The following is a 17224-nucleotide window of genomic DNA, read 5'->3' on the forward strand; positions in this document are numbered from 1 at the left end:
CAAAAGGGAAAGGTCCCAAGTTCGATTCTCGGTCGGGCACACAGTTTTAATCTGCCAGGAAGTTTCATTTGTACTTTGGCTATGGTCAATGATGTAAGGTTAATGGCTGCTGTCACGTCACCTTTTGGTACATATATTCACAGTTTTGTTGTTAGTTGGTGAAGCCAACAAAAGTAATACTAAAAATCTGGATATGGTGACAGACTGATCTGTACCTTAGCCCACTTGGGGAGAAAAAAAAAAAAAAAAGGCCACTCCTCTGCATCCCACGAAATCCTGTAATAAATGAACGTTTAGCATAAGGATAAATAAAACTACCAGTTGATTATAAACAAAAATTCTTTAATTAACTGGTGTACCAAAAAACAAAATTCTCTGCAAACACTAGAAATAGTTAGCCTCTGCATAGATAGTTGCTGCTGGTATATATTTTTACATGTTTATTTATGATGAATTTGAATATAGTAATGACATGTGGCCAGGCGATGTTCCACAGAGTGACAGGACATATTTTACACAACAGGGTGCAGTGAATACACAGGACTGCCAAATATGGGGTGCTGTTAAACCACATCTTGTGCATGAAGAGCCACTTGCTATACGTGACTGTTTGCTGTGGATTCAGAAGCACCTTTATTCTCAGTCCGTTCTTCTTTGAAGCAAATACACCCAGAGGGCCCGTTAGATGTACCGTGACGACTGCACATTATTGAGATTCCTTGTACAGTACGTGACTCCTGCTAGGGAAGAGTGCAGCTGTCTGGAAACCACCATTGTCACGCAGTATGAGGCAACATCTCATGTTGCTCACCTAGTGAAAGATCTGCTGAATGCTGCCTTCCACAAACGTGTTATCAAAAGAGGTTTTCCAGATGCATGGTTTGCAAGATCACTTGATCTGAAATCATGACACTTCTGGCTCTGGGAACATCTAAAAAAACATGTTTACCAATGACAGTCAGTCTCTACCTGATCTGAAGGCCAGGGTACAGGAAGACATTGCTCAGATTGCACCAGAACTGCTGCCAGCAAATGTCAATCACATTGTTTTACAGCTGCAGCATTTCATTGACGTCTCTGGTGCTCGTACCTTACGAACTGTGCGAGAGGTGGTTAATAATAAAATCAACATTATATTTTCTCACTTGTTTGACCTTTTCTGCCCATGTCTCTTCCTAATCCATTACATGTGGAAATGTTTCTATGTGTCTTTCTTGAATCCACAGTGCCAAATTTACACCTGATGGCCAAACCTGTAACTCCCTTCCCCAGCATAAATCGGTTCTGCATTAGTGCATAGCTCATCTACCGAGTTTTGCTGCCCTACGATAATTACAGCCCACACTGGACCCCCCCCCCCCCCCCCCCCTTGAGTAGGTTCACTTTAATTATAACCACCCAGTACGTATTCTAGCCATTCCAAACATCTGTAACGTGATATTAAAACTGAAATCCACGGTCATCCTCAGGAGACCTCACCATTCTGATTGTCCACTGTGTCATCCTATGACACATATGGGCGCCATTTGGATATGGTATATTGGGGCACAGGGATCAGCACGTCTCTTCCCTAGCCACTGACAGTGTTTCAGATCTAGCAGCCATCACTTCTCTATGGAGTAGCTCCTCAACTGGCATCATTAGGCAGAGTGTGCCCCATTCTAGTCCTAAAAATTCCTAGCAGTGCTGGGAATTCGAGCTGGGTCATCCACACGGCAGTTAGATGCACAGACTTTTCATCTGTGGAGGCGGACATACTGTGATATTAGAGCAAAAGAATTGATCACCTGAAAATAGGAGACTCAATATCTATTCTTAACTTCTACAGTGGCAACATTTGTACTTTCAGTGATGCTATGGGCAGATGCCATATGTTCACAATCCCTCACAACTTGGGATGTCTACATTTCACTTTTTACAAATACTGTAGCTGCAAATTTCCTGACTCATACTCAGGTATTCCTGGTTTGCTTTTGCATAACTGAGGCAGCTGATGATATGTTGACTTGAAGACTGTCGATAGAAGATTACATGTCTTCATTCTCTGTGAGAGATATACAACACATACTCTGTGAATCCTACAATTGAAAAGTTTCGTAGCACCTACATTATCCACAGTCACAGTGACACAGACTGCATAATACCTGCCGTGTCATATCTTCATTTTTGTTTATTATGAACCCCTTAGAAATATTGAATAGCACATGCGGATTAGAAGTTGCTTGAGCAGCACTCTTCATGCTAGACAGTAAGTCTGTATCGACCTGATCATAACATCCCAAATAATTTATAGTTATTAGAAATGAGCGAGCCTCAAGTCCAATAATGAATGTGAGATGCCAGTGGTAAACTACTTGAGTATTTAGTTTAACTAATTATGCAGAAATATAACACTGAGGCTTTACAATTCGTCGCCATCTGTTGGCTCATTTACTTTCATAATCTCCAGGCCCCATGATGAGGGAGAATAAGGAGAGATGGGGAATGAATTAACTGAGGTTATAGTTTAATATTCTTATTAATGAGACCATCATCATTCTTGTACCTTAAAAATGCTTTGTAAAATACAAAATCATATCTAACATGAATCTAACACTTTTCGTATCCATTTTAGGAACTATAAATGAAAGTCTCTCAGCCTGAGGCTTTGACAGAGGCACTTATAAATAGGCACCACTGATGGAGGAAATGGCATATTGTTACGGAAAATTGGTAGCACACTAGGTTATCCACAATTAGGAAGCGATGAAAGCTGACAGAGGAAGAACAGGAAATGGTCAAACACTGCAGAAACCAAGAAGCAGTGAAGCTTCTGATCCAGAAAGTAATCAGGATGCACCAGCTGCAGAAATCCCTGAAACTTCCTCTTTGCCTTTCAGTGACCGATTTGAACATTCTTCAGTTAATCCTTCAAAAGATATTCAACAAGGGAAAAGAAATGAGCAGTCACGAAGAGGAGAAACATAGTAAGAAACCTCAGAGGTGTGTTTTCCCATCAAATGTGCAACCTCAAAAAAGGCTGTGGAACTTGAGTCCTCTACTGAATCAGACTCCAAATTGTCACTTGAGAGCATTGACCATCCTGGAAACCTGTTCAAAGATGAAACAGACAGGGACAGCACACACACAAATCTCCAGGCTAGTCACTTCACTGTGGTTAATTTCTGAGGAAAAACTAAATGCAATTTTCATCTCTTCGTCACTAAGATGACATATCATATGTATGGTGGCTACACGGGTCTATTTTACAAGCGGACTCCTCAGACAATGCAATTCTCAGCAACAAATAGAGAATCTTTGTTCAGTAGAAAAGGCATTTTGCAGAAATTATCAAAACCAATTCAAAGCTGTTCTGGACATTTTCAAAATATGATTACCTTTTACAATAATTTTATAATGGTTGAGTGATCTTTGACAACCCTCATATTAATATCAAAAATAGTGGTGTTTGTGATCATGTGCTATTTCTTCAATACAATATATTGCAACATGAATTTACAGAGTTATCATTCAATTTCTGTACTGTGGGGCAAATGTCTGCACCATGGACCTTTGCCCTCTCTCATGCGGCAAACATGCTCAGTAACTGTTGTTAAAGAAAAATGCTTTTGTCCTCCACATCTAAGTGTTCCAATTCTATCAATGTTCTAAATTTACAGTATGTGTACAGGCTACATATTATTGCTCTTCCCATATGAATACCTAGCATCTTCTTTAGAAAAAAAAAATCAATTGTAAGAGATGTGGATCTTTGCCCCTAGATACCCTACAGAAGCTTACTTTTAGCATATTTACAGCTGTGGAAATATTAGCATATCTGTACTTAGGAGGTAATACGTGTTTACAGCGAGGAAATACATCACAACCACCCAGCTCAACAAAACTAAATTTTGGTATTAGTTTTTACAAAAATATCAATATATTTGTTAAATTACTAGTGTTGTGTAACTTCAGTGTTCACAAAACTACTAATTGAATATATGTTAACTGACAAGTAATTACACTTCATCACAGTTGCAGTTCTGTTCCAGTGCCAATAAAAAATTTCAAATTTTGTATGTTCTTTATTAATCAAAACTTAAGATCTGATAAAATGATCTTACAAATTGAAAGTCTGGGTACAAAATTCAACATACATATAGAAAAACTGATCAGATTTGGATACTTCCATCTCTCTACGAATATTAAAACCAAAATGTAAACAACAGCAATAGCTGGATAACACGGAAATTTAAAACTTTTCATCAAAAGAAGAGAGCACTTGTCCAAACTCTGCAAGAAAAATAATTTTACAGTAAATAAATAGTCTCAAAATTTTTGTGAACGGTCACTGATCAGGCTAAAAGAATACACAATGAAATGATCACAAAAAAAACTCTAAGAGTAAAATAAAAGAAATGTGGGGCATCATAAAAAAGGAATTGTGGAAATAAGAAAACCAATGAAAATATTGTCTTGTTAAAAAAAAAACAACAACAAATATATTCAACAGCTACTTTACTGAAATAGCTGAAAATTTAAGATGAATGAATTGTAATGGAAATCAGCAGTCAATGGAAAACTAGGTCAACAATTGTTGACTGTGTTATAGTGGAGGGAACAGACTAAGCTGTAAAAGATCTAAAAACCTTATACTTTGCAAGAATTGATGGCATACGCAGCAGGATCTTATAGCTCTCTGCAATATCTTATCTTCTGGGAATACTACTACCGCAAATCTCATAGGAGAACTTCTGTGAAGTTTGGAAGATAGGAGATGAGATACTGCTGGAAGTAAAGCTGAAAAGATGGATTCTGAGTCATGCTGGTTATCTCAGCTGATAGAGTACTTGCTTGCGAAAGGTAAAGGTGCCAAGTTTGAATCTCAGTCTGGCATACAGTTTTAATCTGCCAGGAAGTTTCACCATCTTTGTGTTTTGTTCATAACCCAAAGTTCAGTGGTGCATTTTTTCAGATTATTTTCTTCCTGTGGTCATGTGAGAGTGTGTATGGGTGTCTGCATGGTTGTTTGTGTGTGAATGTGTGTACTTTTGCTAGAAAAAAAGCAAGAGCTCGAAAGCAAGTGTGAATGCTATTTCTTGTTAGTTTCTCTGTGCTCCATACATCGGCCCAATAAGGGGAGGGGGGGGGGGGGGGCATGTAGGAAAGGGTCATATGTATAATTTTATTCTAGAGCACTGGGAGGAATTTCAATGCAACACGATTCACATTCTACAAGACTGGCATAAAGAATTAACTAAATAATGCTGGATAAACAGCCAAATAATCTTATAAGTTAATCATTGAGAAATGCATTTGTAAATTTAGTGCTATGCAGTAGATTGACTGAGTAGAAAAAATACAATAAAAGTGAAAATGCTCGAACTAGATTTTCAAATATTTGCATCTATCTAGGTTCAGCTACTTTTGCCACAAGAACAGTTGCCAATAATGAGGTCAAAAAGATCAGTAACTTAATATATTTTGATTATTTTCATTCACTGATGTACTGCGGGATAATATTTTGGGTAACTGTTCACTTAAGCATAAATTATCTATTGCACAAAGGAAATTCTATGAATTTGGAGAGGAGTAGGTGGGTTCAAATACATACATGTTGCAGACATGTATTTAAGCAATTGAGAATGTTAATGACAGCCTCAAAGTCCATAACAGTTTGAAAATAATACAGATATTCACCAGCACAATGCTAGCAGGAAAAATAATCTGTACTTATCTCTAGCAAATCTAACTTTGACGCAGAAAGAAGTACAACACTCAGCTATAAAATCTGATAATCTGTCCAGATGTATATTAGAACACTTTCAACTAAATTTCTAATGTATCAAATATAAAAAGTTAAATGTAAGCTTACACTTTCACGGGTTGTCACTATCAATAAAATTCTTCTGAGCTGTTGACCGCATTGCCAGTATATAAATCTGTCCAATGTTTTGGCCACTATTGCAAGTGGCTGAAATGTCGGACAATTTTGTATATTGACAATGGGATCAACAGCCCAGAAGAATTTTACTGACAATAAAAAAAATTGTTTCTTCTTAACAAGCACTGTAACATAGACATTAAAGATTAATATCCAACAGCTAAGATTATATGCCTTAAAATTAGTTTGGGGATCATATCATTAACCTTGAGAGACATACTGCTCGACTTCTAGAGATTCCAAAATTAGTTTCACCTAGACCAGCATCTGTTAAAGCAACAATTACGCTTTTCATTATTTGAGAAAGTTCACAGGTTTCTCCGAGCATCCCCATTTTCTTTTTCAGTTCAAAAGTATTCATTGAAAAAGTATTAGAAGAACTTTTATTAGTAGCTAATTATTTATATATAAGGATTTGTGGGGCCAAGCACTGCAGTAGCAACAGGTATTTTGACTTTAGTAACTAGGGGTGGAATTGGTCATGTTCACGGTGAGTGAACCATTGTGGCACTTAGCTGAAGCCATTTTGAACACACAGAATTTACATCAAGCTAACCCATCTGGATTGTAAAAAGAGTCAATTCCAAATACAATACGCAAAGAGATTCCCTCAAAACTAAACAAAGAGACCAAATTGCCTCTTACCAAGAATGTGAGAAGGAAGAGGAGCCCGCCGATTGATTTTGTCTGGGCCATACAGATCACGTAGTTTCCTGCGGACATACGCGTGCAGCTGGGCATACAGCGGTTGGATCTGCGACCACACATAGTCTACGTCTGTTCTGAAAGTGGGAGACTCGTATGGGAACATCCAGTACTCTGCAGTGTCAGTGAAATCTGAAACAGAAAGTGGTCACCAATAATGGCACTTTGACAATTTTTTTTAATGTATGGGTCAACAGCTGCGGTGTGTTTTTTGTTATTTTCCTGTGTTTTTATATTTAAATAAACACATAATTAGCAATTAGTAATGCTGACGAATTTTACTGTGTTATGCATGCTGGCACAGTGACAAACTCAAATATTTTCTGTGTGTTTTTCATTTTAGTTTTTTCATTTCATGTCTAAGATGATTGTTCTATGGAGACATTTTCTGAGAGAAATTTAAGTTATGCGATAGTATTTACAGAGTACAGAAATGTGCTATAAGACTTTAATCTGTTGTTAATTCCAGAAATCCAGCAGAGATTTCTTCAAAAAACCACGTAGTTTGACAGCTACTTCACATTACATTTTTATTGGTCCTTTTGATCATTTGTTGTACAACGTATACAATATGATATTGAACAAATCATTGTGATTTAAAATACACATTTTTAAATCATACAAGAATATTTACATTGATTTAGGCTTAATATTATCACAACTGAATGTTTAGCTTCCATACATTATATTTAACCCAAGTAATTCATTTATTTTAATTTGGCAATAAATTTTTATGTTCCAAGACATTCATCTGTAAACATAAAAATTTATTGTACATAGCCTACAGTCATTCATGTGGTTTGTTGTTACCAATATTTCTCTTCTCACAAAAATATCTGGAAAGTGTGAATGTAATGCCAGCACTAAAAGAAACCTTTACAAAGGCCTCAAGTGGTTAACATCAGTAGAAAAATGAGTCAGAGACATGTCTACAACAGGCATTCAACAATATCAAATGTCAAGGAGATAATGTTGTGAAGTTTAAGACTAAATTAAAGAAATTTCTACTAATAACTCATGCTCCACTGAAGAGTGTTCAAAAATGGTTCAAATGGCTCTGAGCACTTTGGGACTCTTAAATGTAATGTTTTAGATTAAAGTAGAATTATCAGGTAATTTAGTAACTAAATGTCATTTCATTGCTTTGCACTTAAATTAAAGGTACCTCCTCAATTTCTGTCCACATCTCAAAACATGAGATCCATGGCATATGTAAAAACATACTGTTTTTTTGCTTAGCTTTCATTTGGAACACCATCACATATGGCTTTCTCCCCACACTGTTGCGTGCATTATAACATGCTGGAAGCATAACAGTTTTAAGAGCCCCACATGGACTACTCTAGCCATGCATCCCGTCAGATGCAAATTCTCAACTTTAATAGTGAATAGTGTTTTATTCATCTCATAACATACAATTTCTAATCATATGATTAGTGTACAGGAGACATGTCAAGAAAATGGATAACATTACTTAGGCCTAATTGGTACAAAGAATTTTAACATTAATATAAACTTTTTTTTTTCTTTCCTCCCTTTTGTGAAGGACAGCTACATTTACACACAAGACTATATGTAAATTTATCCTGCTCAAATGTTCAGTTCATCCTCCTTGAACTCCTCAACAGTGTAGTAGCAGCGTTTGACAAGTATATCATACAGCTTTGTTTTCAGTGTCTCTAGGTTCATACTCAGAACATTCTTTCCTTTCAGGTTGTCATGAATTTTCATTGCCATATTCTGAGGAGACTACGCATATAGGTTTAAGCGATGAGTGGCAAGCATAAAATTGTCTTTGTTTCTCGTGTTATACGCGTGATTGAAACAATTTTTCTCGAATAACTCTAAATTGCTATGTAGAACGATGATAATATCATAGATGTATAAGGAGATAACTGTTGTTTTTCAAATAGTGGGCGACATGATGTCCTTGGATGGGCGGTACACATTTTCCCTATTATTCTTTTCTTTAACTTTAGTATGCGCAATATATTGCTTGAATTTCCACAAAAAATAATACCATACCTTACAACTGATTGAAAGTAGCTGTGGTATGCAATTTTCCTTGTATTCATGTCTGTTGCACCAGCTAATATTTGCATAGCAAATGCAAAGCTACATAATTTAACAGGTAGTCAAAATGTTTATTCCAATTTAAATTTTTATCTAGGTTTAACCCTAAAAACTTCACAGCCTCTACTCCTTCTATATCCTGATTTTTATGAGTTATTTTAATTTCTTGGGGTTTGATTGTTTTGTTCTGAACTGGACCATGTGGGTTTTGGGGATGTTCAATCTTAATCCATTCAGTTGGAACCATGTTTCTAGTTTGTTCATTGTGTTTATTATGTAGAGAGGGATGTTTTCTGGCTCCTGGTTTTCAATTAATACAGATGTGTCACCTGCAAATAAAATCGATGGAGCATTTATATTGTTCCGTAAATCATTAACATAGAACAAGAACACAATAGGTCCTAGAATCGAGCCTTGAGGGACACCTTGGGCTACTGTTTTCCATTTTGAATAGTAATTTGCTGCATTTGATGAGACAATCCCTCTTTGTTTCCTATTTGATAAGTATGATGTAAGCCAATTTAGAACATTACCCTTGATCCCATACTTGTCAAGGTTATAGATGAGCAGTGCATAATTTACAGAGTCAAAGACTTTTGTGAGATCACAAAAGATTCCTGCAACTTTATGATGGTTGTCTAATGATGTGCTGATCTTGTCGATAAACTTGTTAATTGCAACAGTAGTACTTTTGCCACGCTGGAAACCAAATTGATTTTCCATAATAATATCATATTTCTCCATAAAATTTCGAATCTGATTAGCAGCAGCTTTTTCAAAGATTTTTGATAGGACTAGAAGGAGGGATATGGGATCCCCATATCCTCTCTTGACCCTTTTTTGAGCAACGGTTTTACTTCTACATACTTCAGCACCTCTGGGAAGCTTCCTTGTTCAAAGGATTGGTTATTATTTTAGATAGTGGGTATCCTACTATTTTACACACAAATTTAAGGACTGACGTAGTGCCCCTCCTCATTCACATACGTCCAGAAGGAGGGGCGGATGGACACACACACATACATACACACACACACACACACACACACACACACACACACACACACACACACACACAAAAATAGCTTTTTCTTTCTTTTTTTTTCATGAAAAGAAAGACATTACAATCAAAACGCACAAGGATTCAAGCATAAGGTGAAGAATACTGTAGTGTCCAGCTACCTCTCTTGCTTTGTAATCTATATTTCATGTACTTGTGACTAACAAAATATCACAAAATACGTAAGACTTGTTCTTACCCACTTTACTTAAGAGTTACAGGAAATTTATCAAACCATTCTAAATGAACCATTGAGCAGTAGTAAGCAGGCACATGAAAGGTTTTAACAACTTATCAGTGTTGAGACTGCTAAACTGAGCAAAACACAGCTTCTTGTTTTCCTCCTTTATCCATACACGTTCACCATCACCAGTAGGTTTCCTTTTATATTAGTATAAAATATAGTGAATTTTGGATGAAAAAACATACATGTTGGTACTGTGATCATCATAGTCCCAAAAAGTGATTTATTTAAAACACATATCTCAGCAGAAAAGTAACATACTGCAATGTGAGCAACAAAATATTTCATCTGAACAAGGCCTGACCACAAGTTGTAAGGAGTGTGCAAGCCTTCTATGAAGAACAACTGCTTCCACTGATTTGCTCAACTGTACATTTCCCTGTCTAAGAGATCTGGGATACTGACATCTATATCTACACTCTGCAAACCAGTGTGAAGTGCATGGCAGAGGGTACTTCCCATTGTGCCACTTATTAGAGCTTCTTACTTTTCATTTCACCTATGAAGCCTGGAAAGAATGAGTGCCTTAACACCTTGGAGCACACTGTTATTATTCTAATCTTGTCTTTGCAGTACCTACATGAGTGATAAAGCTAATCAGCAAGCTGCCCAGAAACCCCCAGCAACTACTGTCAGTGCTCTCTGAGCCAGCGTAAACACCTGTGTAGGATATTTTGTCTACAAGGCAACTTACGAATAGTGTAGCAATACCTGAAATCTTTGTGAGAACATCCTATTTCACCAGCATTCATTCATATTGTAATATCATTTTTTTTAGGAAATTCCAGCATGTCTGTGTGATATATTATTGCAGAAGAAAGCTATTAGGTTAATTACTGGTTCCTCATATAAAGCAACCTGTAAACCATTATTTTCCTATCAAATGAAATTTATATATAAGCTGTGATTCAATTTGTAGAAAGAAAAAGTTATCAGAAGCGGTTCAGAAAGTTTTAAAACTACAGAAGGAAGCTATCAGACGCATAACAAAACTAAAACTGCCAGAAGCCCGCAAATACGATTTTAAAATATTAACATATCTAGCTTGGACATGCATGAGACAATATTGCTTTTAATGTTAAATTGTACAGCACGTCTAAACAGAGATTTTCATGGCCACAACACAAGAACTTTAGGGAGATTGCCATACTTGCAGCAAAAAGCTTGAAAACGCAAATAGGGATCCCAGAAAGGCAGGAAGCTTAATTTATAACCGAATGCTAGTGAGCATAAAGAACTGACAACCTTCAAAATAAAACTGAAAGAACATTTCATTTCTTGTTTTTGCATAAGATAAAGCAATACCTCCAGGCAAATTTGTCGAACAAAGATAAATTAAATAATTAGGAACTGTGTAGAACTCATCTTCTTCATGTGGAAAACAACTCCCTGTGGAGAGAAGAATGGAAGATCAAGTGTAGTTTAGTGCTGAAAATACAGGAGAAGAGGAAGTATAGACTAAGTGTGAAAACTGTTTCTGGTGCTTTGTACTGATGCAAATGTGATTTAAAAAATAGTTTGCCATTTGTGTAAATGTCTAACTCTTAGTTTTGCAGACATACTGTATAGAGCTTTGTCAACTATTGTTAAGTCTGCGAGATTATGTTACCTGATCCAGGTTATTAGCGCTTATCATTACTGAAAAATTTGTTTTTCTGTATTTTTACTTCTGCTTATCTGTTATTAAAAATTTTGTCATTCAGTATCAATGGCAAATTTGTTATCAAATTTATTTTGTGTAAAACTGGGCATAACCTGTCTAATGTCATTAAAATATGAGCTATGGGCAAACGTAAACTAAACGTTTTGTCATTAAATGAAACTGGTAATCGTTGTGAAATATGCTACATTAGACTGGTAAATGTTACTTTGAAATTCGATATGGTGAGAATGTTGGCAACGACTCAGGCTGCCCGAAATCAGAAACAGATGAATCATAATAACGACTTTTTTTTCTTTTTTAAAATACCGCCACTACTACGCCATTGCCCAGTCGGGCAGAAACAGGTGCATTGGCTTGTATAACTTGTGCTGGACAAATTGCCATTGTGAGCATATTTTGAGACAATACAGAACTGAAGAAACAGTAGAAAAGTAATAAAAGTAAAGTACAAACTTGATTTCAAGTTAAGCGTAGTACCAAATCTAAGCGAAGAACACTGCTGCATTTAACTTGCGCGGTCGTGTTTCGGAACTAGGCAACATCGTTCCATTTGAGGATCAACACCGCCTCTCATTGGCTGGCTTCGTGCGGTTGCTAGGCAACGATTTTGCGTTGCAAGATTTCGTCTTGCAGGTGATAAGGCCGGTATTACACTATCAAATTTCTTTGTCCAGTATCTTTGTCCAATATCTTTGTCAAAGATATTTGATAGTGTAATAGGGATCTTTGACAAATGTCGTCCAATATTTGATCAAATCTAGGCCGAGGCCGTATATTTGATCAAAGAAATCGCTTGTCTTCTGTTCACTGCAATGCGATATGTTACCACGCGGAGCGCTAGCATCGCTGCAGCGTTCTGTCGTCTGTAGTGTTTTTATAAACATTGCCGGTAAATACAATTGATGTGTGCCGACAACTACAGAATTAATAGAGATGTCTGAAGCTTATGAGGCGCTTTACAACGTGAGGCACCCTGAATACAAAAATACATTAAGAAGATTGGAGACCTAACCTGACCTAACCTAACCTAACATAACATAACCCTCTCCTGTAGCAAGGAATCGGAGTGTTATAGTGAGCCTGTCTTCTGAAGATATAGCAGTTCTTAAGTGAAAATTGTGCTTTGTGGTATGAGGATACACTTCATTGAGCACATACAGGAATGTATGCTCATCCATTCTTAAGTAATTGATGTACGACTTGACGTCTTCCACTGTAAGCTCACGTAACAAGTTTTGTTGAATGCTTTTATCGTGTCGTCGTAAAACCCACGGCTTCACCCAGATTAGATTAGTTTTTCGTTCCATAGATCCGTGCTGAGGAGATCCTCATGGATGTGGAACATGTCGATTTTTTTTAAGCTGAAATGAATACAATACATCATTTGTTTCTATTAAAAATTTCGCCAATGGAGTGGAAGGAGTTGGCCAGTAGTAAGTCTTTCAGGCTCCTTTTAAACTGGTCTTTATTTCTAACTAAATTTTTTATGTTTCCTGGCAAATTATTGAAGATGAGTGTTCCTGAGTAGTGGACCCCTTTTTGAACTAAAGTAAGTGTTTTTAAGTCCGTGTGCAGATCATTTTTGTTCCTGGTATTGTATGTATGAACTGAGTTGTTTGTTGGAAAAAGAGATATATTATTTACGACAAATTTTATTAAGCAGTAAATATACTGAGAGGCAGTAGTTAACCTGCGAGCCGGAAGTATAGTGAGACTCTGTCATTTGGGCCTACGAGAGTTATATATATATTTTTTTGTTTCTCATGCCTAGATAACTGTACAAACATATCGTTGCATGTATTGTAATAATCATTACATATAATGATCCACATGCAACAATATCTCTACGGAAGTATCTAGGCATGAAATACAAAACAAAAAAAGCTAACCTGCAAATCTCGTACGTCCAAACGACAGTCTCATTGTACTTCTGGCCCGCCAACAGTTTCATTTTCTTTCTTATTTTCCCCCAGTACCAATGCAAGAATCTGAAGTACCCAGTTCTTTGAAGAGGTTTCTGCAGGAGGTCCGTGAATTTACTCCACAAATAATACGTATTACACGCTTTTGGACCTTGAAAACTTTTGTTTGACTTCAAGATTTACCCCAAAATATTATCCCATATGACATTATGGAATGAAAGTATGCAAGCTTTTTCATTTTTATGTTGCCTATGTCTGCTAACACTCGAATTGCAAATACAGATTTGTTAAGGCGTTTCTGCAGTTCTGTGGTGTGCTCCTCCCAACTGAATTTATTATAAAGTTGTAATCCCAGGACTTTTAAGACTGTCAACCTCGTATCTATGGTTCCATTTTTTCCCCCCACTTCTTTTCCGCATGTGCACACAATGCAATTGGAGTACGTAGAACTGCTGCGGTTAATAACAAGTTGTTGTCAGCCATCTTGAACTTTGACGAAAAATTTGATGACAGTGTAATACCCCTCGTAGCGCTACGTCAAAGATCTTTGTCAAATATATTGGACGGAATATTGGATCACATCTTTGATCAAATCTTTGACAAAGAAATTTGATAGTGTAATACCGGCCTAATCAAGTGCATTAGTTAATTGCCTTTCCAACTCAGCAGATAATCTCATACGTTTTGGACTCGATTGACTGTTTCATAATCGTAATGGGCAGTTTTTTTCTGTCTGTCGTTCTTAAGAAGATGCCATTATTTAACATGTGTGATAAAAAGAATTTGGTGTATAGAGCAAATGTAAGCGCACTTAAAGATTGTTTGTTGCGTGTGCATATGAGACAACTGACATCACTTACGCGAAGAGACGTATCGAAAGGCAGAAGCTAGTGAATAGTAATGAATACAAAAACTGAAGCGGTTTTTTCCTTTTGCAGCGAGTCCGACGTACGGAAATAAGTGCGTGTTATGACGTACATTAGCAGCAGCTTTTGATGAAAGTTTCAAGAAACAGGGTTCGCAATATTTGTGTAGTGTGCGCAGTAGCATACCTTTCGACCGCTATTCCTGTAGTGAATTTCGTTTTCACGTAAAATAAAAAAGCTGTGAACCAAATGTTTATATTAATAAAATGTGTATGTTATGTAGAAAAGTTGTAGCATCCCCGTTACCAAGTGCTAACAATGTGAATTACGTAACCAAATACAGCCTCACAGAATGTTTTATGAGGACATGATTCATCAAGATCAACTGTTAAAGCCTTGCAGTCGCAATTGTGCCGTTTATTTAGTCGCAGAGACGGTTTTTATGGTGTAAAGAAAAGATAATCATGTTAGTTCAACAACTAACGAGTGGCAGCAGGCAAACTTTATGACGGAATTAAAATAATTCTACTGCATCCTTTGCACATGTCGCAGAATGATATAGAATGGTACCTCAATACATAGTATTAATACAAAGAATAAGAACAATCTTCATAAAGACCCAAAATCACGTACTGTGGTTCAAAAAGAGGTCCAATATTCAGCAACTTTGATTTTCAATAAATTGCCAGTAACCATTAAAAACTTGGTCGCAGATAAAGCAGGTTTAAACAGAGTCTGAAAGACTTTTTGATAGGCAGCTCCTTCTACTCTATAGATGAATATCTTAAAAGAGACTGTTAGGCTAGTGTAAGAAAAAATGTCTGTTAAATTTCAGTTTTGACAACACTTTTGTCGCAACAGTCAAGATTAGATATTTTGTGTATGATAAATTTATTAATAGTGCATAACAGTGTTTCATTCTAACAGAATATTAATTCTGTAAATGTTAGCTGTTCAGGTTTACTGTATTGTATTCCCTAGTTTGACAATCTCCTGACAAATGCTCAGGGTATTAAGTATTATATTCAAATGTTTTATGTTATGCTTTCTGGCATGTTCTACACCCACCAGAATGAACTTATTTTTTGGGCCTATGGAACGAAAACTGAATCTAATCTAATCTACAGAATGATGTGTGAGAGATGTACTCATGTAATAAGGTATACAATCAATCATTTTTCATGCACTTCATTCATGATGTGATCAGAAATGAAATGGTTAAAAATTATGGTAATGCTTAAAGATTATGGTAATTGTACTCTATTCCATTACACACATTCATTCACTACTAGTGTGTCTAAAATCCACCATGAGACAGGGTTATCAGAGAAGTGGAACTGATCAATTAAACAAGCAGCCACTACAGGCTAATTGTGTAGACTATGACAAGTGCTAATCTACTCATACTGACAATTATGATCAACTCCTGTTTCAGTCTAATTCTTCAAACAAAGCATTTATATAACTTTGCAAAGAATGTTATCATCTCCCTATGTACTGTCACAGTCAATTTTTTCTTAATATATAGTGTACTACACCTACAAAGTATTTACATGTTTGAGTCCAAATAATCTGATGAAAATTAGATGGAGTGGCTAATAAGGTATGCCTTTTCTTTGTTTTTTAATATCTGTGGAGATTTTCAGTTTCTTGCCTACTGTGCATCGCCAGTCTGTTTTACACTTTTGCCCAGTATATAGAACTACATTCTGAATCTTGGGGAACGTACCCTGCAGTCTATAATTTTGATTTAGGTAAGGTAGAACATTGATATAGATACCTGTGATTAATGTTTTTTTTTGCACTGTATGAAGCTGGTAGTTTTGATAATAAGACAGTGGTTAGGTGAAAGTATCATTCCATAGGCTAAACAAACCAATGTGTTACCAATCTATGAGCAGTAGGGGAACACGGCCATGACTGTTGCTGATTGCTAATCCTGATCTACACTTTAGCTTCTGGTATCTGTGTCATTTTAATTTGTTTGGAATTACTTCTTTTAATTAATTGCAAATTACGTATCACATTGTGATATGTAAGACAATAAAGAAATATAAATACAAATTATTATATGAGTCTTGGTAACATTATGACTTGAACTATGTGCTGCAATCCACGGATGTATCTTCTTAGGCAGTGTACCGAAAATAGAATTGAAATGTTCTTTCAGCGGAATTGAACTGTAAGAATATTGTGTAAAGAAAATAATGATACATGTTGCAGAAGTCTTTGTAATGACCATGGAATTCTTACAGTCTATTCCCAATGTGTTTACTGTTGAATTGTCTCCACTGTCCATAATCACAGAATAAGACACAAAAATAATTATCAGGTAGATTTTGCCTTGTTTGGGTTTCAAGTAACGGTACGAACCATGGTGTGAAGGTACAACACGATTCAAGGATAGAAAAGTTTGATTTATTACATGGCAAGTAGTGGTATATATTGTAAAGTGGTATGACATGTAGTGATGTACTGTAAACAGGGCCCTTGTCCGTTGGGGTGGGGGGGCTATTCACCCACATTTTAATTTGCACCAAAAGCTTTTATTGTTGACTTTATGATCAGGTGTTCTACATCTATATCCATACTCTGAAAACCATTGCAAAGTGAATGGCAGAGGGTACATCCCATTCTATTCACGTATGGATCATGGGAAGAATGACTTGACTGAATGCCTCTGTGGATGCTGGCTATTCTAATGTTGTCCACACGATCCATATTTTGGCGATATGTAGGGGGGTTGTTGTATATTCCTAGTCATCATT

General features: G+C 36.4%; 1 protein-coding gene across 2 annotated transcripts in view; it reads right to left on the minus strand.

The window, feature by feature from the left end:
* The window catches only part of LOC124552497 (angiotensin-converting enzyme-like), a 227308-nt gene that overhangs the window by 33946 nt on the left and 176138 nt on the right, over window positions 1-17224 (minus strand). For both annotated transcript variants that reach the window (XM_047126780.1, XM_047126781.1), the window contains exon 7: window positions 6569-6760. In XM_047126780.1, coding sequence (XP_046982736.1) covers window positions 6569-6760 — 192 coding nt within the window. The remainder of the gene's footprint in view (window positions 1-6568; window positions 6761-17224) is intronic.

The sequence above is a fragment of the Schistocerca americana genome, chromosome 10 (assembly GCF_021461395.2).
Source record: "Schistocerca americana isolate TAMUIC-IGC-003095 chromosome 10, iqSchAmer2.1, whole genome shotgun sequence".
In the NCBI taxonomy this organism is placed as follows: Eukaryota; Metazoa; Arthropoda; class Insecta; order Orthoptera; family Acrididae; genus Schistocerca; species Schistocerca americana.